At 42.4% G+C, this 21,856-nt stretch overlaps 2 protein-coding genes across 2 annotated transcripts; both read left to right on the top strand.

The window, feature by feature from the left end:
- Nucleotides 1-1,695: 1,695 nt before the first annotated feature.
- On the top strand, nucleotides 1,696-10,300 carry map7d2a (MAP7 domain containing 2a). The gene is made up of 14 exons (XM_053442199.1): nucleotides 1,696-1,773; nucleotides 2,222-2,385; nucleotides 2,918-3,014; nucleotides 3,664-3,753; nucleotides 5,919-6,025; nucleotides 6,116-6,201; nucleotides 6,628-7,043; nucleotides 7,131-7,272; nucleotides 7,360-7,546; nucleotides 7,960-8,061; nucleotides 8,189-8,239; nucleotides 8,465-8,495; nucleotides 9,213-9,900; nucleotides 10,042-10,300. The coding sequence occupies exons 1-14, from the start codon at nucleotides 1,698-1,700 to the stop codon at nucleotides 10,298-10,300; spliced, it is 2,496 nt and encodes an 831-aa protein (XP_053298174.1). The 5' UTR covers nucleotides 1,696-1,697.
- Nucleotides 10,301-13,472: 3,172 nt separating this feature from the next.
- Nucleotides 13,473-21,679, top strand: si:ch211-114c12.2 (uncharacterized protein LOC336578 homolog). Its single transcript, XM_053440872.1, has 10 exons — nucleotides 13,473-13,549; nucleotides 14,777-14,838; nucleotides 15,161-15,847; nucleotides 16,197-16,829; nucleotides 19,459-19,571; nucleotides 19,697-19,808; nucleotides 19,913-19,985; nucleotides 20,171-20,224; nucleotides 20,334-20,483; nucleotides 21,126-21,679. The coding sequence occupies exons 2-9, from the start codon at nucleotides 14,798-14,800 to the stop codon at nucleotides 20,472-20,474; spliced, it is 1,854 nt and encodes a 617-aa protein (XP_053296847.1). The 5' UTR covers nucleotides 13,473-13,549; nucleotides 14,777-14,797; the 3' UTR covers nucleotides 20,475-20,483; nucleotides 21,126-21,679.
- Nucleotides 21,680-21,856: the final 177 nt, after the last annotated feature.

Here is a 21,856-nt window from a genome sequence, read left to right as displayed (position 1 = left end):
ATGCAGACTGGGGTCATTCACTTTGCAGAGCAGGACAAGATTATACTTTCACTCTGCTATTTGGATTGCACCCTGACCGGAGAGAAGGACAAATCAAATGGGAATACAAGTGCGTGAATGAGAACACATAATGTCCTGGGAAAGAGGTAGTGACTGCGTGTTAGAAACCCTCCAGGTCTATTTCACTGAGACAAATGCTGAAACCAAGAGACATAAAGCTATAGTAAACACACCATGCATCATTCCAGTGAAAGACTGCCGCCACGGAAAAGATCAATAAAACATCTTATTATGGAAAATGATGAATGTCACAATGGTAAGCATGACTAAGGAGTGAAGTAAGATGTTTATATGAGTTAGCTAAGTTCAGGTCAAAGCGAGCAGAGTCAAACAAAGCAGCAGCAGCAGTTCTTCTCCTGGCTTCCTTGTTTAAGTGGGAGTCAGGGTTGTCTGCCAGGTTTCACTACACAATAAAAGCCGAGACTGACACGAGAGTAATTCACCCGACCAAGTCAAGCGGCTGTTGGCAGTTTAGCCTGAAGTGCACACACTGATTCAGGGAATTTGTAGAATTAAATAATGATTTGAACTCTCTTTTATTGCGGCTGTATAGTTGTTGGGAACCAATTTTCATCATTCAATATCCTTTTTTCTTACATCATGGTTTATTTAATATTTGATATTTTTTTCATTTATTTATTTCAACAATTGATATGAGATTTTGTTTTACTCTTTAATATATCCAGCTATATTAGATTTATTTAAACTTTTGTGTTATGGTGATGTCACATGCTCCCTCATCTACATATGGATGGATGGATTATAGATAGATAGATAGATAGATAGATAGATAGATAGATAGATAGATAGATAGATAGATAGACACTTCAACACATCTGCAGCACACACAATGCGACTGATCTACACCAGCAAAGTTGTCCACTTATAATATCGATGTAGTAAATAATCTGCACTGATCTAAACCCAGTTTTCTTATTTCTCCTTATTTGTTTTGTGTCCTGTTTAGGTGAAAAGATGGCTCCGCCGTCCATCACTCTACTTCCTGACAGGAGATCTCCGACAAATTGTCACAGCTCTCCAGCCCGAACAGGGAAAACGAGTGAGTAACCCTCACACAACTCACCCTTTCCTTCCATTATCTGGGTGAAAATCATTTATTAGATATATCCTGCTTGCACATTGCCAAATATGAGTCTACAGGCCAGTACATATCAGGATATTGCTTCTCACAGTGAACGTATGTGGAGCAACTGTCTCATCAAGGACAGTCTCCAGCCCTCTCCTGCATATTGCTGCAGTTTGCCCTTGGCATGAGGGCACTTTGCAACATAATTCACTTGAGACAGAGTGCAGGATCTATTTCCCTCTGGTGGTATTAAAGCAACACTGCAGCTCAGTAATGTGACACTGATATTATGCATCTTTGGACAAAAAGCTGTGTGTGCTCTCTCATTCTTCTGTCATGGTGACCTCAGCTCCATCTAACACAGAGAAAAAGCCACAAATAAATGGACACGCGTCCCCTTCGCACTTAGCAGCAAACCATGCAGGTAAACAAAGTAAGTCTCACTGATTGCTTTCTTTTAAACCTACTTTTCTTTGTCCTTTAATTCTGAGTGCAGTGTCTGTTAGCGTCTGTTATTTTGTTTTGTGACGTCTTCGTTCTTCTTTCAGCCATGGAGGGTTACATGAAGACGGATGACAGGATGCGATTGGCCAAAGAACGACGTGAGGAGAAGGAGAGAACCCTGGGTGGGTGATGTCCCGGTTTTGTTTGGCACTTGTGAAACCACAAAGGCTGATTTTATGAACTGAGAAACTTTGAAATGCCTGTAGGTTTCTGTTCCTGTGCAGTTTCCCTCCAAACTTTATCGGCTGGACAGTTTAATTGGCCATGACGTGCTTTTCTAACCAATAGAGTATTCATTTTGAGTTCACTGACTTGCTGATTTGATGTGCGCTGTCACCTCAGAGGATGTGGCAGTGTCACAGAATAGTGGACAAAAGTAGGTCTCACACTTCATCCTCTAGCTAATAGCCTCATGGTGACAAGGATTTCTATCTTCTTGATTTAGAGTGTGGGCTGACAGACAGATTCAAATTCATTGTAACAAGTTCACATGAAAATCTAATATTTTTGGGGTGAATGTGCGGTTACAGGAAAATAAATTCATTTTTTTCTTTGTCTTGTCTGTTTCAGCTGCCAGGGAGCAGCTGATGAGGGAGAAGGATCGCAGAGCTCGGCTGCACCACGAGCGCACAGTGGAGGAGCGCTGGAGGAAGCTGGATGAGCAGAGGCAGCGAGAGGAGCTCCGCAGGGCTGCAGTGGAGGAGAAGAGGAGGCAGCAGCTCGAGGAAGAGAGGGTCAGCTGGATAAAACACTTTGTGGTCGTTTCTGTGCAACTCCAGTCATCTGTGGTTTCAGGTTTAGACAATGAATGTACAAGAGTTGTGGAGGACACAAAGATTTCTTGAAGTTCCTCTGTTTTTAGATGAAATTCTAACACTTATTTCATGAGTTTTAGATATGACAGTGGTCTAGGGAGACACAGTGATGGTTCAGGTCCTGGTTCACGGTCCTTCTCAGTCACAGTCCCTGTGTCTGTGAGGGATTTCCTCCCATAGACATGCAGATTGGGGTTTGATTAATTGAAGACGCTTAAATGATTATTAGAGAGAATGATTGTTTGTCTCTATATTATGGCCCTGCGACACAAAGATGGGTGAACCTTGCTCAATGTCAGCTTGGCACCAGCCCCCCCACCCAGGACCCTTACAGAAACAAATGGAATGAGTGGACGGACATGTCCCTATATACTAAAATACAACAAAAAGCTATGCCACTAATGACAGGACAGTGTTTGAATGCAAGCCGGCTCTTCTTTGTTGCCTTCAGGAGCGGTTGGAGGCCCTGATAAAACGCTCCTTTGAGCGAAGCCTTCTGCTGGAGCAGAGGACCAAACGCTGGAGCAGGGGCTGCCCTTCAGGAGCAGGTGAGCAAGGCAGAGGAGTTTTACATAAATGTGAATTGAGTGGAGCAGCTGGAAGTGGAAGACCTTTTTTTTTGTGTTCTTTTCTTTAGAGGGATGGTATTTTATTGTATTTCTGTGAGATACCATTACACAAAGAGAGTGAGAGAGAGAGAGAGAGAGAGAGAGAGAGAGAGAGAGAGAGAGAGAGAGAGAGAGATTGACAGAGAGTGAGAGAGAGAGAGTGTGTGTGTGTGTGTGTGTGTGTGTGTGTGTGTGTGTGTGTGTGTGTGTGTGTGTAAACGAGAGCCTGTCCTTTGGCCTGATTACTGCTGATGGCATCGTGGCTGCTGAAGTACACGCATGAGCAGAGATGTGTTTCTGTTTCCTACAGACACAGGACAGAGTTACATATCTGTGCTGTTGTCTCTGCAGAACTAAACTACATCTGCTTGACTTTCCAAACACAACAGTGAATCTCTGTGTGTGGCACGTTTTCTAAAACATCCACATTGTGGCTTTCAACCAGACAAAAATAATTGGAGCTCACAGTTGATCACGACATCTCTGCTGGTGTGTTAACTCCCATCCAGGTGTGTACAGCTGGATGAGGAACTGCTCAGGCAAACTGATCATAATGCTCTGTCTGCTCTGCTCCGCCTGCTGCCTATAGGTGACAGTGAGAATGCACCACTCCCTTTCTCTGCTGCCTCCGCCTTTTCCCATGGCATTGCCTCCCCCCTTCCTGCTGTCAGCGAATCTGGTAACGTTGAGTCCCTGCCCCATGACCTATCTCCCCCCATGTTCATCCAACAGTTACCATGTTTGTGTTGTGTTTGCCTTTGGGCAAAGCTGAAATTTAAACTTAAAGGCTCAGTGTGTAGAATTTGGGGACATCTAGTGGTGAATTTGCATGTTGCAGCTGTACGGCTCTCATTCAGCTTCCCCCTCAAAACATGAAAGAGAACCTGTGGTAGCCCTCAGTTCTAATAAAAACTCAAAAGGAGTTTTGTTTGCCCGGTTTGGACGACTGTAAAAAACATTGCAGCCTCTGTAGAAAGGACCTGCTCCAGATTTAAATATAAAGTATATCAATATAACAAACCTACTCTACGGTACAGAAAACAAACAGTTATACAATTCAGATGAAACACACTAGTGAAAACATCGCTAGGACTATTTTTTATTCAATTTCTGCCGATAGATCTTTTTCACCTTAAATCTTACACACTGAACCTTTAAACCAAAGGCAAGTGTGTTCTCTGCATAAGATGCTTGCATGTTCAGCTGCTTTTTTGTTTTAAATGTTTGTGTTTTTGTGTGATATATTGTAAGCTTGCAAGTAAGCTGTATGTGCTGCAGGTTTATTTGGGTTTGCTGTGCTTGTTATTTGCTGCAATGGCCTTTATCTTTCAGTTACTGGCGGAAAAAATACTGGACTAATTGAGATTATACGGGCATATGTCCTATATTAGTCCTAAAATACTGGTTTAGAATGATCTAAGCAAAATTTCAGACCACAATATTTCCTTCTGCATAATGTTCAGGCAGCTCTTTCCTCTCTGCAGAACAGCTTTTCATGGACCACCATGCAGAAAAGGTCAATAAAAAAAATGCATCAGCTTTTTCACAGACTATATCTTGCTGCTGGAAACTTATTTTCCCTCAGCCCAGTATTCCTATGTGGCATGTTTGTTTTGGTAAACACGTACTTTCAGTATGTTCAAGTCTCTGTTAAATTTTTTCCCAGAGGTCAACACTCTGGATTAGTTGCCCCAGATTAGTAACATCTCAGTAATTACACACTGGCTAAAGGACACTGGATAAAATGACTAGAACATCTCAATGATCTTCTCCACAAGGGATATTATTTTAACATAGTCTAGATGTGTGGGCAGGATCTGTGTCATTTTTGTGTTTTTGATGCCTCGAGATTAACGTTTCAAAATGAAAGCAGCTAAGTGCTGTTGACTCCGGATTCCTGGGGCAGACAGTTTTGGAGAAAGATCGCAAATGACCTAGAATAAAAATACATGCACTAAAATAGAAGCTGACACCGTCATCCCACTGAGACGGCCTTGCTCTTTAGAGATTACTCTTTACAGATTGTGACAGATGGGCGAGAAGTTACAAGAGGTGCCAAAAAAAAACGCTCCCTGTGTTGTACGTGTTTAGGAACTTTGCTTTTGTGATTGTGCACAAGTTCTGTGTGTTTTCATTTGCTGTTGTTGTTTTGGCGGAGTGACACCATGTTTGGGACTGGGTGTGAGCTCATTGCTCACAGCGACTTGGCTGGCATGTGTGTGCTTGCATCGTACTGCACAGCAGTGAACACATACAGGGATTAATTAAAAAAAACTGGTTTAACTGGGGCATTAACACTCTCCATCAGGCGGGACTGCTGGCTGAGTCAGTCAGGGTTCAATATCCCTGAAACAGTCAGATCTTCTCTAACGGGGGAAAATCCATGACCCATCACTTATGTCTCCCTCCACATGTGTTTGTCAGCTGCAGAGAGGTCACTCTGCATTTTAGCAAAAAAAGTTAAATTCTTAGGGATAAATAATGAGTGATGCTCTGAAATAATCTAATTTCATACATTTTAGTTGTAAGTATGCAGCTTTTCTGCCCAAAGAGAAACTTACAGTATCGGTGAAACATGGATACCTGCATCACTATGAGATTCATACCTGAAGTCAAAGATTGTGGTTTAAGCTGCAACAGAGCCTCATATTAATCCTCATATTAATTAGTATTGCAGCATCATCGCTGCCAGCTGCAGAATCGAGTCTGCACCCTCCAGTTAAATGCAGCACACACTGTCCAGACACCCCCCTCCCCCTGGTTACACTTCATTATTAGTATCCTTTTGTCATTTGCCATTTACTATCATTTGGTTTGAAAAGACCTGCGTTTGTCATCATGCAGCACCCTGCAGTCCTCACAGGTCGCCTTTCTGCAGCTCGCTGAACCCTGCAGATCACAACAGGGCCGGACTTCTGGGAGGCTCACAGTCCACTCCCAATACCCCCAAGGTCAGTCCTTACCCGCTTTATGTGCTAACACAGCATCAAACACTCACTGCAGGATCTCACAGCTTAAATGACTCACTGAAAAACTTGCAGAAAGAGCGGCTGCGCAGAGAGAGAAGAACCGCATCCCCAGGCTGTGGATCGCCTCTGAGAAGACCTGAATCTCCGGCTACCTCCAAGTGAGATTATTTTCTTTGTTGTTGATTTGAATGTCGGGCAATCCCACATACCTGGATAACACTGTTATCCAGGTCCGCTTCTGTTTGTCAGATCTAGGCCACAATTAAGCCATAGCAATACCACATGTCAACCAAGGGTGCATGGCCTAAAATGGTATGCTGTTTGGGCCATATTCACCATTTACCACATGGGCCACTTGAGGTTCAAATCAGATCAAATATTTCCAGAGCATCGCATGTTGGCCAAAAAGGGCACAAATCTGTTTTGGGATATTTGGGCCACATTAGCTGGACCACTTAGATCTATGCCAAGTGCTGCATCATTGCCTGAAGTGGCCCATGTCCGTATGTGATCTGGGATGACAGTAGTCAGCTGGAACTATTAACCTTGTTCTGTCTTTTCAGTTATCAAACTGAATTCTTAAGCCAAACATCTCTATCTGTGCGCAGGCTGGCATCCAAGATCCGTGCCCAGTCTCCGGGCAACGCGCATCAGTACCATAACTCCCCTACAAGACATCGTCCGAACAAGTCAAGTGATGACAAGAAAGCAGAAAACAAGAAGGTTGCAACACATGGTGAAAGATCCAAAGCTGAGACAGCGTTGAAAAAGAATACGGACACAGAGGGCTCTAATCCGTCTTTGCAAGCTGAGAAGACTGTGGTGAACACTGAGATCACTAAAACAAGATCCTCTAAGGCTGAAACGTCTGATAAGCGCCTCAGAGGCGACACACCGGACAGAATCCAGTCGCCTGACAGGAAGGACCACTTGTCTCCCAAAGTGGATTCCTCAGAGAAGAAGACACAGAGCAATGTTGAGGAGGGAGACAAGAAAAAAGGTGATTTGTCAAGTTATTTTTTTTTGTTAATCAATCAGTTTTAATAAATGTAGATGATTCTTACACCAGCCTGTCTATGTGGGACAGAAGCAGCATCATGCATTGGGAAGGGGGCAGCTGGCACTACAAATGCAGAGGAGGCTACCAGGTTGCTGGCAGAGCGGAGGCGTCAGGCTCGAGCTCAGAAGGAACTGGACGAGAAAAAACGGGAACAGGAGGAAAAAAAGAGGTGAGGTCATTGAATGATTCGTGGATTAAAGAGAGCATGGGTCATGTGTTGTGATGTGTGTAATGAGTCTGTGTCCCTGCCAATCAGACTGCAGGAGCAGGAGCAGCTAAGGAAGCAACTGGAACAGGAGCAGCGACGTCAGCAAGAAGTGAAGGCTCAACAAGCGGAGGAGAAGAAGAAAAATGAGGAAGATGTTCTGAGACTGAAAGAAAAAGAAGCCAATGAAAAGAAGGAGGAGCAGGACAAGGAGCATAATGACGAGATGGATAAAGAGGTTAGAGATCTTTTAAAAGAGGCCACAAACCTTAAGCTGTATCTCAGACTCATAGATCCATATCAGTATAAAGATAATATAAATTACTAAATGCAGCGCAAAAAATTTAACGCAATATCACATTTTACAAGTAGGCTACACAGTGATTATAAATGTGTATCTAACATCATCTACACATAGCACATTTGTGTGCCAACATGTTGACTGACACAGCACATCATCGTCATTTCATAAATTCGCTCCCAACGATGTGACCCAGATATCTTACTTTGTTCACTAAGGCAATGCTGGTTTTTGCCTAATGCTGTTTTCACTGTATTTCGATTGTGGGGTGAATTTCTTGTGACTTTCATGTGAAGTTATGTCTCACAGTTTGTAAACCATATAAATGGATTTCGTCTTGATCTTAACAGAAAGAAAAGGTCAAAGTCCTTCAGGAGGAGGCAGAGCGTCAGCGGCTGGAAAGAGAACTACAGGCACAACAAGAAGAGGAGGAGAGGCAACTGAGAAAAAAGGTTATTAAAACTCCCAGAGACGACCGTCCAAGCTCTCACTGCCAGCTGACTGCATGTAACAAATACAAATGTAAAACTCACTTCAATGTTCACACTGTGATTATGTGTTTATGGTTTTTTTTTGCAGAGAATTGAGGAGATCATGAAGAGAACTAGGAAGGGTGAAGCTGACTTTAAGGTACTGTAAGAGACACCCTCTGCTCTCATACAGTAAACCTGCTGCCTTTAAGCACCTGCTCGTCGCCCGAATGAGATTTTCTTTTCAAATTTTATTTATGGAAAAACTTTGACTTTCTGTTGTTATTACCTTTATTAAATTATATTGTTGGTGATACTTTGGTTTGTGTGTCCTAATTACAACAATTAATGAATCGATTGTCTCTCCTGTGCACTGAATCAAAAGGAGGAGCAGGTGGAGACGAAGTCCGTCTCAGGTTAGTATGGCCTTCAATCGCCCTGCGCTGATTTTAATTTCGGCTTCTTGTGCTCACGCCATGACTCGCTTTATGCCTTGCAGCTGTACAAATGCAAACAGGGCATGTGCGGTTTGTGGTCAGATGCATTTATCAGCTTATTTTAAGCATGTGCGGCATAGATTTACATCTTTATGAGTTTGCTTGGGTGAAATCTCAGTCGGAGACACAGAAGCCAATATATTATTTCCCTGGGGTCTTGCATTTTTGTTTTATTTTCATTCTGATGCTTTTGCTTTGGCTATTCAAAAGAATGAACAGCAGTGACATTGTCTACATGAGTTTATGTTGGCCGAGCAGAATTGTGCATATTGTTATATTGTTTGTGTATTGGGTTTGGGGTTACACAACAGTTTCTGGAAAATGGACCAGCAGCAAAGGACAATAAACTTGGCGCTGACAGAGAACCTTTTACTGCAGAGTAGTGCCGTGGAGGCTCGACTGTGCATTAGCAACACTTGAAAATGACCTTGAGAGAAATATCCGGTCTCTATAGGGGATGGCTCTGTACAGTGTGAGCCAACACTTTACTTGAACTGTCCTGGTATAATAATCTACACATTTGGGTTGTACAGTTCAAAAGATGATCAGTTTCTTTACTTATGAAATTCAGTTTATTTTAACTGGACAGTCCAAATAGAGTGAACCCCACTGTGATTTTATTTTCATTCTCCACAGGGGATAAAAAGACTGTTCAAACAAATGCTCAGGTGAAGGAGCAAGCGTCCCAAAATGTTGAGTTTCAGGTTAAAGAGCCGGTCACAGTCCAGGTAAACTCGAAGGAATGTGCCCTGGTGAGGAAAGATTCAGCAGCAGCATCAGCACAGATGGACAATCAGAAGAGTTTACCAGCTAAAAACAACACTCATCATGTAACACCAACGCACAGTGTCCCCGAGAAGAGACCGGACGCCAAACAAACCAGTGACGAGCAGGACAGACGACCCAGCAAGGAACGCAAGGCCTGTGATGTGAAGCAGCAGAGAAGAGAGGCGGGAATTAATGCGAACGAGCAGCGCGTAGAAAATGCAAAAGCCACAGACCAAATAAACAAAGAGCCAACAAAGCTGAGAGCAGATGCCAAAGCCAGCGTAAAGCAGGGGGGGTTGATGAATGGAGCACTGAAGGGTAGTGGAAGTGCCTTGTCGAGTAGCCGTCAAATTGCTGAGGGAAGCAAACAACAAAGCCTGCGTGTGTCAGCTGCAGAGGGAAACCATAACAGAGGGTCCCAGGTGGTGGCTGTTAGAGCCTCGGTGACTCCCCCGCTGGTCAGACGCCTGCTGCCGTCGATCATCAAGCTGGAGCCGTTGGATGTGAAGGTGAAGGGGAAGGGGTCATGTGATGAGGTGCAGTCCATGGACGTCAGGTGAGTCCTCTGGAGTGGGCAAAGTTATTCTGGTGAGCTGACTTTGAGTAGCAGTGTTATTTAACCACTTCACATCAAATGCACCAATGATTCAGTGTCAAATCTAAAGATATTACATGTCATTCATTTGATTTATTTCAGCCCAGCTTCTAAGGAAGAACTTATTTCAATCCCAGTGTTCTCACCGGTCATTGAGATCCAGCACAGTGGTCTGAGTAACAGCCGCGCTCTCGAAGACCTGATGGATCTGACCGACGGCGTCCCCTTCCCCAAACTGACCTCTGAGAACAACATGGGCGACTGCAACAAGAACCTCATTGAGGGCGTCGTTAGTCCCATGTCAGACTCTAAGCTCATCGGGATGTCCCCTTCGTCATCGAATAAACTAAGCATCCAGTAGTACATTTATCTCTCTCTCTCTTCTGCTGTCGCTTGCCTTCCCTCTCTCTCTCTCTCTCCCCACGCGTACATACACTCACAGGGTGCCACATTTTGAGCATGTGCCCCTGTGTTGCTACCTTTATGGGAATAGAGCCATAGAGATTGAATTAAAAATATATATAATTCATGACTTGCAGTATTAACAAAAGATCTCCTGTAATCTAATCTCATAGCAAACTAGAATGGCACTCAGTAGAGTTCAAACCTCCGCCAAGGCCCAACAGTCCCCTTATGAAATCATATTTAAATTAACTTTTTTATTGTATATTGATTTTTTTTCCCATTAAGATCCATAAATAATTCTGTAAGAAATCAATGAAAAGTTTGAAAAACTCACAATGTGAACAACTAAACCATGGGTCTGCCTTTTTGTCAGAATCCTGGCCAAAATGTAAAGGGCTCTTCCCTGACCCATTCCACATCTTTCCATCAAGTTCGTGAAAATCTGTTCCGAAGTTTTTGTTTAGTCCAGCTCACAAACAAACAAACCAACAATCAACAAACAAAACAGGGGCAAAAACATGCCCCCCCTTGGCGGAGGTAATAAATCCATTAAAATTGTGTGTCCGAAATTTTGTCTATGCCGATCTTTTCAGAAAGTGTTGAGTGCAAGAGTGTGAGTGCAAGATGAGCACATGTGAAGGCCTCACAGAGACAAGGTGTGTCTGGGTGTTACGACCGAAAAACAAATATCAGGGTTTTGATTATAGGCCTTTAGAAGATAAAGTATCGTGAACTAATTGTAGTTCGGTAAGAAACTTTAATTGTCCCTGCACAGATCCCTCACAGCACCCTCTTCAGTGTCATTACTGGAGAAATAAAACCTGCTCAGAGATTTGAATACTGTGTTTGAACCTCTGCCTTTCACAAGCTCTTTTAAGCCTTTAATGTGTAGCTGGGTGAGGCTTCTCCCGTTCCTGATTTCTTTTTAAATGTCTGTCCAGGTAATGCTCCTCTCGCATGTACTTGATTTAGCTGAATTGTGTTTCCAAGGTTATTAATGGATGCATCCATCTAAAAAGATGTACAGTAGTGGCATAGATTCCATTCAATAGATATCTGGTAGCTGATTTGTAAGGGCACACATACGGAAATGCTTTGAGTTCAACTTTGATTCACTTTTACCGACGTGATTGCTTTGCATTCGTTTATGTGACTGGGCCCCAAGACTGAATGGGGCTGGATGTTAACATCAATGTAAGTGTGTGTGCCCTGTAGCAATGAATATGCTGTTCGCTGCTAATGTTTTTCTCAATCCACATGGTCCTGTGAAGAAAGTACCTCCTTTAAACTCCCAAAACAATTCATCACATCACTAATCACTGATTTATTTTGTATTTTTCCGTGTCATGTCTAAATGTAATTTCAGTAGCAATGCCTTATTTGGGACTGATAGAAAAACTTTATTTTTCTGTTGACACATTTGACAGTGTATGTGTCTGGCCCGGGGAATTACTGTGTGTGACCTGTAATACTTGAACCTTGGTTTGAAACATGTAATTTCCTCCATGCTGCAAATGATTATAAGCTATACTGTAGTGTCACTTTATACAATGAAATTAAGATTTTAAGACTGCTTCGGCTCTCTGAATCGCTGTAAGTGAAGTAGCCATAAGTTGCATCTACGCATCGGGATTTACTGTTTATTTTTGTTTGTCAAATTCAAACAGCTGTTCCACATTCAACATTGTTTTGCAGAGGGGACTGATCTTAAGGAAAAGCGAATGAGTACATAAAAACGATACATACAACCACAGTGTTTGTCTGCTCATATGAACAATCTCTACCAATCAGATTAACTCTTTAAGTGACGTAGCTTCTGTAGACACTGTGCATGGTTAGCATGGTCATGATAATGTTACCAGAAACAATAAAATGTAAAAAACTGGAACTCTGCATTTTCTGTTTTGCGTGTTCATGGGTCTTTGTGATATTGAGCTGATAACCTAATCAGAACATGAAGTCAGATGTTTCGCAAAGATGAGGAGAGATTTAAAACTGTAAAGACAAGTAATGAGGTGTAAAGAGGAAGAAAGAAATCCCTCAGACTGCCTGCTATTAAACCAGTAACTGGACGGAGAAAACAATTCCTGATGAATTGGCTGCAGTGGAACAATGGAGGAAACTAGTTAATCCTGGTTACACCCAAACATGCTCGTTCTTGGCGTGAACTGTTTTTAATCCCCTGAACAGAGACAGAGAAAGACAGAAACTAGAAGGGCGCTCAGTAGAGCTCATACCTCCGCAAAGGCCAAAGAGTCCCTTAATGAAACCACATTTAAACTCACTAGATCCATCATTTTGTTTGGATCACCAGATTGCACACATTCACTGTTCATCAAGATCCATGAATTATTCTCTGAGAAATCAAATAAATGTTGACAAACAACTTATCTCAAAATGTTAAAGAAGATGAGAAGAAATTCCTGCAACCGCACCAAAATTGAATCGGCTTCTCCATTGGGTTTTGCTGGGATCCCTCCAGTAATTTATGCGTAATCGTAGTTACAAAAAAATGAATTAACCAACATACAAATGGGCAGGGGAGAAAACACAACATCATGGAGGTAATTATTTCATATATTAATTGAGAAAGTGGCAACAGCACCTGAAATAACGCATTCAACAGAGTGTAAACATGGACATGTCAATGCACAATGTTTCAAAATAAGTTCATTTTCCACTCTGCAAACCCCCAGTTGATATTGTTGCCAAGGTTTTTTAAGGAGACAGTTGGGCTACGAAGTTGGTGTAAATTACCTTGTTTCGAGTCTTGAATGTCCAGGCTTACAGACACATGGAGGACACTACAGGGGCAGTATAAAGGCCTTTAATGTTTGTTTTTTTTGACTCTGATGTTTTACCTTTGTGTTTCACCCATTACTTCAGTTGTATTGGATTTCGCTGCAACGCTGTGTACCGCTGAAACTCCTAAAGTGTTTTTGGATTCAAACCCTTCACCACCCCTCCATCTGCATTAGTGGTGAGTAGAAGAATTGGTGGGTTTGGGATGAACGATCCCTTCAAAGTGTAACAAACAGCTAAAACATATTAGTAGTACACACGTAGTTTACCCTCCGGGGCAGTAGGTGGCGCCTCGGCCTGGCTGTTAAATGCTCTTCTAAGAGGCGAGTGCGATGCGCCGAGGAAGAGGCTGAGCTGCAGCTGTGTCGCACGTAGCTTTTATCTGATCGACGGCTGCGCTCGGGTAAGTTGTTTTCTTGAGGGTTGAATTACACTTACTGACACAGGAAGCCAAAATGTCTGTCTTTTTTAAATTTGTCCAATTGTTAACAACATGTTGGACACGACTCGGTAGCATTTTTTACCTGAGCGCAGCGTCACAAACCAGAGAAACACCCATGCTAGCTGACTTAGCACCGAGTTACGGTGGCTAGCGTTAACTCGAGCCGTCTCTCCACGGTGCGTTTCTAAATATAAACCAAGAGGAGACATGGAGGCTCCGTGTGGTAGTAAAATGTCCGCCTCAGCTACCGTGTCGGACTCGGAGTCTGCACAAAGAGAGACAAATAAATACGTTTTGAACGTAATGGATGTCGTGTTGTTTTCTTAGCTGTCGGTCCGTAGCTCTGACTGTAAATGGAGGCTCGATGATCCTCATGAGTGAAGGATCCGGGCTGAAGCTGACACGGCGGCCACCCCCGAAACATTAACCCGAACACGTTGCTACTTTGTAAACCGAGTTTGATCATTACAGTAATTTGATCATCTGGGTAAATTTAATATGCGATATTAAATTGAACAGATTACCTTTTTAATCTCACCTTTTAATAATACCATGGGAAATAGACTACGGTTGTGATTTTGTATATTACATGTAGTTAATTTTGCGATTAATTTCAGGTTGATTTGAACACGAACATGTTCAAATAAAATCTGTATGATATATATACTTTTTTTTGTTTTGTAATCACATTAATTTTTATTTATGAATTACGCAACACTTAAGACAGCCCTGTTCGGGTGGTTTTGCTACTAGATCAAAGGGGAAATATATATATATATTTTTAATAATTCGACATTCTAAGGACGGAAACAGTAATACAGTAACTGCTGTATTTGCTTTGTCTGAAAAGAAACTGATAAGATTAAGACTGAGTGACTTATCAATGACCAATAGTTAACATTGCTGTGGGTTGTCCCTTGCATTGTCACACCCCTAGAACTTTGTACCATTGCTTTTGAAGCGTTTGACTCTGCCCATTTGATTTACTCACTTTTTTTTAAACTTTGCTATTAAATAACAGCTGTACTCAGATTTCAGACTCTAATGTGATTTTTTTTTTTTTCACAGTGGAGTCGGGACAAATCAGAGACTGTGGCTAGCTTTAGAAATTGAGTTTTATATATAGATATATATATATATATTTAAGGCTGTCGAACTCACCATGATCTGCTTTTGTTTTGTCCATAGATATATCACACAGTTCCTAAAATGGTCCGACCACATTTTGGACCACCACGCATAAAGCCCAGGTAATGTGTTTTGACTGGGTCAAGTTGTGCTGTTCTCTCTAGCTACCTTCAGACATGCAATGGACAATTTTTCCCTGGAGGAGGTGCAAATGTAAGGCTTTGTTTGGGTGCATGCCGGGGGGCGTAGGGGAGCAGTGTGGTTTACTTTCGCCACTATAGCTCCATCCTAGGGGAAACACTAAACGTTCATGATTGTTAATGTTTTGTTGCAGTCAATGATAGCGGTTCAAGTCTCTGGCCATTGTTGTTGCAAAATATTATACATTGGAATGGGATAATATGTTTTAATCCATGTATCTTTGTTTCCCTTGTGTCTTCTTAGACCATACGGAGATGGTCATGGAATGGGGCAGAATGAAGGGAACTATAACCCCAAAAATCGAAGAGATCCCCAAGGTTACACAGTAAAGACCCCCTTTAACTGGAAAGATTCCAGAGGTAGAGGACGACCCCCAGTTGTCAGGAGAGTCCCCCTGATGGCTGAGCAAAGGGAGCCACGTTTCAATAACATGAGGTCCCCGAATCAGGATTCCTTTCAATCATACTCTCCAAAAATGGAACCACATCATAGCCAGAGGAGGCCTTTTGTGGCATCTAGGCCAAATCGACCCCCTCATGGTCAGCATCCTTCATCCTCTCGCAGTCCTGCACAAGGATCCCCAGGTCAGAGGGGCCCACCTTTCCATGGCCAACCCTCAGGGCACAGGTCACCTTCCCCGAGACATTTCCGTAACCACCCAGCTGACAGGAGGCCAGGCTCCTCACAAGCCTTTCAGGGGTCTTTCAGGGGCCACAAAAGGCAGCCAGGTTTTTCCCATCAGGAGCAGCGGAGTCGAGATCCTCGTGGGAATTTCAGCCCCAGAGAAAGGCCCTATGAGCACTCAGGTCATGGCATGAAGCGCTGGAACGAGGCCGGGGCGTTCTCTCATCCACACAATGGAGAGCACAGGCCCTCTGGGTCACAGAGGAGCCCCAGAGAGATGCATGGGAGAGGCCCGTGTCCAGAGAGGTACAAGAGTGAAGCAACTATCCCAGCTGGGTAAAATTATTGAGGAGGCCTGAAGCTGGCCCAGTTCTCCCAATCACAGTGGTCATAATGATTACCTCTACTCTGCCCCAACCCATAATTATTAGAGGGGATAAATGGGGGTCTGATGTAAATGTGGTTTCATCTGCCATTGAGAGGAGTGTTACATCTGTAATTACTCTGTGAAAAGTTTCTTCTCCTAGCTGATTCATTCTTTCATGACATTATGAAGGGGCTGCATTAAGATACAAGTTTAAACTTCCACCTCCCACTTAACATGACAATGGATCCGTCATTGTAATCATTTCTGTATTGTTTGATGGATATGCAGGTGGTCATCTGAGCAAGACTCCAGGCGGCAGCGTGGTCCAGTGGAGAGGCAGGGCAGCAGATCCCACAGTAGAGAGAGAGCACAAGATGTCCCTCACCAGCTCCCTTTCAGACCCCCCTCATGGAAAGGAGGTCCACCACAGTCATCGTCCTACCACAGGAGCCCTCAGGAAAGGCAGGGGCCTGGACCCCGCAAGAGGAGGATATCTGATGATAGCATGCCCCCTGCAGACGCTGCACCAGATCATGGCAATCATAAACCTCCCAGGAGAGAGCGACCTCAGTTTTTCAGTTTTCCCAGGCCATTTACTGGTAAACCTTTTGGTGATAAAAGTTACCGAGGTAGAGGCAGACAAGTCAAAGCAGAGTCTCTTATGGGACTCAGACTCCCCCCATCAGTGAATCCTAGGCCCCACATGGGCGACTTTACCCCACAGGGAAATTTCAGCTCTGTTTTTGCTACCAGAAAGAGACGTTTCCAGTCAAGTCCAGTTCCCCTGAGAAAGGTGGAAGCAAGGAGGCCAACACCACAACATTCACCCCCCAGAGAAGATGGCAATGGCAGCAAGTCTTCAAGAGACTCGGACACAGACAAAGAACAGGTGGAATCTCGCCGGTCCCTGAAAACACACAGGTACGGTATCTCCCTTATAGCACTATTCGCAGGGGCTTGATGATTAAGAGGTGAAGAAAGAATGTCTCAATGGGAAGGGGGTGCCATCTGTGGAAAATGGAGATGTCGTGAGGGGCTAAATGTGCAGCACTGATTCAGTTGATGACAAGCTCTCTAACGCCTCCCTGTCTGCGGGCTGCCTGTGTTTCACAAATATTCTCCCGGGCTCAAGAGAAACTTCAAAGTTACAGCATCATGTCGACAAAAACCCTGCCTGTTTTTAAAAGCAGACAAAAAGTATAATTGCTGTGATGAGGTCCATGGAAACGTTTGTTGGTCTGTGCTGTTGAGGAGTCATCAGATTCTCAACAATCTTTATCTTAAAGAAAGTTGTTCTTCAGCATGTCGTGAAGACCCTTCATCGCTTGTAGAAAACAAATCCAAAACTGAAGTCACAACATCTATTGTTAAGCAGTATATCCATGTACACAAAATAAGGACACGAAAACTCCAAAGAAGTGTTCCCACTGTTCCCTTTTTACATTGTTGACAAAATGTCACCTTTACCTGGACTTTGGAAAAAGAGATTCATCAACTGGATGTCCAATGGTGATCGTTCAAGGCTCCAAACTAAAACAGACAGGACAGAAGATTTAAAAGTCAAGAGGCATTTCTGAAGAATTTCAAAATACAAAGCTAATCTCCCTCCGTTTAATCACCACATTATCAAGATGGATGAGAGTCACAGAGACAGTTTGAAGTCCTTAAACTGTGAAGAGGATTTTATGTTGCTGTACATCACCAGCCATCGTCAGAGATAGAGGACATATGTCTGACTTTCACTGAGAATATAACCGAAAAATATCTAAAGAGATAAAGATTGAAAATTCTCACTTCATTGCCTATGCAATTAAATTACCAATAACAATCTTTTCATAAAGCTCTAAGTTAATTATAGACTTAACATTCAAACCCAAGACAAAGAATGTTATTTTAATTTTTTGGGCCATTCGAACGCATCAGTCTACTAATTCAAGAATTCGTATTATCTCACATTAATAAGATGCGTAACTACATGCACACCTGCCATAGACCCAATGTAATGCCCAGTTCGCGTGTGACACAGGAGTGGAAATGACATACTTGCCGTGAGCAAACCGAAGTATTAACTCAAGAAGGATCAGCCCATCTCGATAAACTACCAAGATCTGCACCATCTCAAGCAAAAAGCCCTGTGGACATCATTTCTGTTCAGACTGAGCAGAATGAAGAGGAGACAAACTACCACCTGCACTTCATACAGTGTCTTAAATACTGGAGTCCTCATCAGAATATGGTAAAAATTCTAAGCCATAGAATCGTCTGGAAGCCTCGTAATGATAACATGAGGCATAACCAGCGACCCTTGAGCTACTAGATGAGCAGCTTCGTTTCAGCCAAAATTCCAACTTGATACGACATGTGGACAAATGGAAGATCATCCTGCTCCGCGCAGCCTTACCACACCCACTGGTTTGTTCTTATCGGTGTGAAAACATTTGCGCTGGACCAACAGGGCTGTGGCTGTTTGTCATCTGTGTCCAATCTGAAGTCTGACCTAAATGTAACAATCATGATGAACACCTCATCATGAGCCTGAGGGAACTCACGATATTCAGTAGCTGCTTAACAAGGCTAATCAGAGCCCACTGCACCTAAAGTCTAATCCCGCACCTGTCAACCTGTAAAGACGTCTAATGTTACAGACAAAACAAGTCCTCTGTCAATTCTTCTGTAACTTAAAGCTACTAGAAGAAGAGGAAACGAGGGCACTGCACAACCCCCTTTCACTGGTTATACTGCAGAATTAGTCAGATCTTTGTAAAAATCCTTCCTTTTCATAAATAGCCATGCCCAATGCCAACAATTTTAAGGAGAGTATGAGATCTGAAGAAATGGACGTCTCACTTGAGAGCACTGCAAAGCCTGTATAAGTAGCTTTGAACCCTGGACTGGCTCATCTCTTAAAGCTGCTGCATAGCTATGGAGAAGAGACTTATATAATCCTCAGCCTGGACTTGTCATGTCTACAGACATCTTCAAGACTCAAACCTCACATTGCCTCTCTGACATACATGTTGTGGCCCTGTTTGGACAATGGATTGAATGCAACTAAAGGAACAACAGAGAATGACCTGATGTGTAAAAAACCTTCCGAACGTCGGTGAGACAGTGAAAACAAGGGCTATCGTCCTCCTGTGCCTCTGAGAGAGGGATGATAGAAGATTTGGTGACGTGACGTAGACAACTATCTTAAAGTCGCCTGCAAGATTTGCCAGCTCTAACAATCCCCGAGTAAAGGAAGAGAGCTCAGATTGATTCAGGGTACAAAAATAGAAGAGCATGGACATGCCATGATTTTTTTGTAAGTACCCATGTGTAATGCGTGGATTTTTGATCTTTTATCTGCCTGATAGTGCTGTTCATTACTGATTTATATTGCATTTCTTTTTAGAGATCAACAGGTTGATTTGTATCTTCTATTTTCAGTCTGTTTCATGAAACACATGACTAATATGTTAATGTATACAGGACACATTTAAATTGTTTGTACATGATGCAGGCATAGGAACGCTGATGATCCTAACTATGTCTGCAACACATTCCACAGATCTTCTCCCATAGAGAAACGCGACCTTGTTGTTTTGTCCCACTGGTCTCTGGGGCCAAGCTCCTCTAAGGACGGCTCACCTCCCAAAGATCAAAGCCCAGAGTCAGATAGTGGTAAATATATTATTTTGTGTCATCAAACGGCCAGTATCTAATGTGCAGTTGTTTTTTATTTGACATGCCTCTAAGCCACAAGCTTTTTAATAAATGATTTTCTTTCATCTCCCTATCTTCTTTAGAACAAAGCTCAGATGAAGAAGACTCATCGGACAGCCGACTCTCAAGGACGAATAATTCCAGATCGTCGCCTGAAGAGAAAAAACGGGGACACGTGGATAGGAAGATGTTCAGGTACATTCCTTAAAATACCCAACAATTTGAGAGAAAGTTAATCTGTTAAATGTGAGATTTTTGCTTGGTGTCCTGTTTCTGATGTTCTCTTTGTTGTTTTTCAGGCCGTTTAATGTGATGGTGGACAGCAACCGATCTGGGAGGCCCTTCAGAAAGCCAGGACCACCACCCTTTCAGGTGAGTGGGGCTTTTGGTTAAATGGACTGTGTTGAGCTCTTTGTGATAAAACCCTGAAGAATCATCTGTAAAATGTACAGGGGTCACCACCTACATTTAATATGTTTAAAACTGAGTCAAACACTGCAATTAAGAAATATTTCCTTCATTTGCCTATGTATTCAGCATGTACTGTGGTTTTACAGAGGCCAAAGTTCACTGGTGGTCCAAGGAACCCAGGTCCTGAAATGTCCGGAAATGTAAGAAGACCACTCATGGTGTGTATACCCCCTCTTCAGAGAGCTCTTGCTTCCTGTGGGATAATGCCTTAAAAATCCCTAATATGTGAATTTCTTGTTTTTTAATCAGGAGAGCTTGGTGCCACGTCCTTTCCTAAATCAGAGACCCGTGTTTAGAAAAAGTTACACTATCATGTCTAAATACCGCAACATGAGAGTGATGCGGCAACGTGTGCCGTACAACAGAGGGCCCAACCAACAACGCTGGTGACAACATCCGGTAAGAAACTGTAGCATGTCGTCCATCATTAGGTCATTTAACCCTTTGAACTCTGCCATAGAAATCAGTGAAGTGACTGCATTGGTATTTTTGCCTGCTGCGATGTCATTTCTTCTAAGTAAAAAGGTTATGTAACTCAATAAACCATGATTATATAATCATAAAATAACTGAAATTGTGATACATTTAAAAAAAATATCGAATGTGTTTTATCATCAAATTTGTCAAATATAAAAATATTGAAATATAGAAGCATAAAAAAAATATTTCAGTTATTTGAACAGTTTACAGTTTTTAGATATGCCCATTTTTCTCTGAGGGTGGGCTTATCAATACATTTAGCGTGATACATGATATGAAACCTATTCACGTCATCACGTGTATGACATGAGACAACGGTTGTGGGCTTTGACTTTTTGCTGCTAAAATAAATGTTGTAGTTGTTATGGTTTTTTATTTTAGATCAATTTAAACAGGAGCATGCAACAACAATCACTCATTTGTCAGTTTTCTGAGGGTTAACCTCTGGAAAAATATTTTATAACTTCTCTATTCATTTTATAATGACAAAGTCATTTACAGATCTTTAAGAAATGTTTTTGTCTGCATACGTTTTAACTGTGGTTTATTTCTGTTTACCAGCACCTTCTGCAGACGTGACACTGGAAAACGGATATGGTTGAGATTTCTTCTGCTGGATGGACTGCACAAACCCTTCTCTCAGTACAATCCCAACCTGCCTGTATATTACGAAGAGTTGTTGCTTACACTTGTTCTCTGGTTCTAGTGTTTCAGTTGCATCTATGAAGTACTGCAGTACTTTGTTTTAGAAGATTTGTAACACATGGCATTATATTAATTGCTACTGTCTCTCTTTTTTTCCTGATGTATTTTGGGATTTGGGAATTGCTGCTAGTGATCTCCGCGGTCTTTATTTTACACAGTATTAGCATTTTCCCGTCAGTTTGTTTTCCAGTCCAGCAACATTTGAGTCCAATTCAATAATATTTTTAATTTAACAACTCACCTTCTGCATTTTTAAAGACTTACCACGTGAGGTGTCTTATTTTATCACTCATCGGTGTTTCTTAGAAATCGTGACCCTTCAACCGACACCTGGCTACTACTTGTTCAACTTGTATAATCACATGTCCAGTTTATTGTTTGAGACTTGAAGTAAAAATCGGTTTAACAAGCTTCTTTTCAGAGTTGTGTTTATTTTGAATTTAGCTTTGAACAGATGCAGAATCAGTTCATTAGTAATGCTCACCTTGTTTTAAATGCGGTTTGTCTGACTGCAAACTAATTTTACTGAGATTTTAGAAGGGTGCAGTATGGGCCAAGGAATAAACCATACACTGATTGGATTAACC

Source organism: Pleuronectes platessa, chromosome 15 (genome assembly GCF_947347685.1).
Source record: "Pleuronectes platessa chromosome 15, fPlePla1.1, whole genome shotgun sequence".
Lineage (NCBI taxonomy): Eukaryota > Metazoa > Chordata > Actinopteri > Pleuronectiformes > Pleuronectidae > Pleuronectes > Pleuronectes platessa.
The sequence above is the reverse complement of the archived record's forward strand: the minus strand, read 5'-3'. Positions and strand labels throughout refer to the sequence as shown.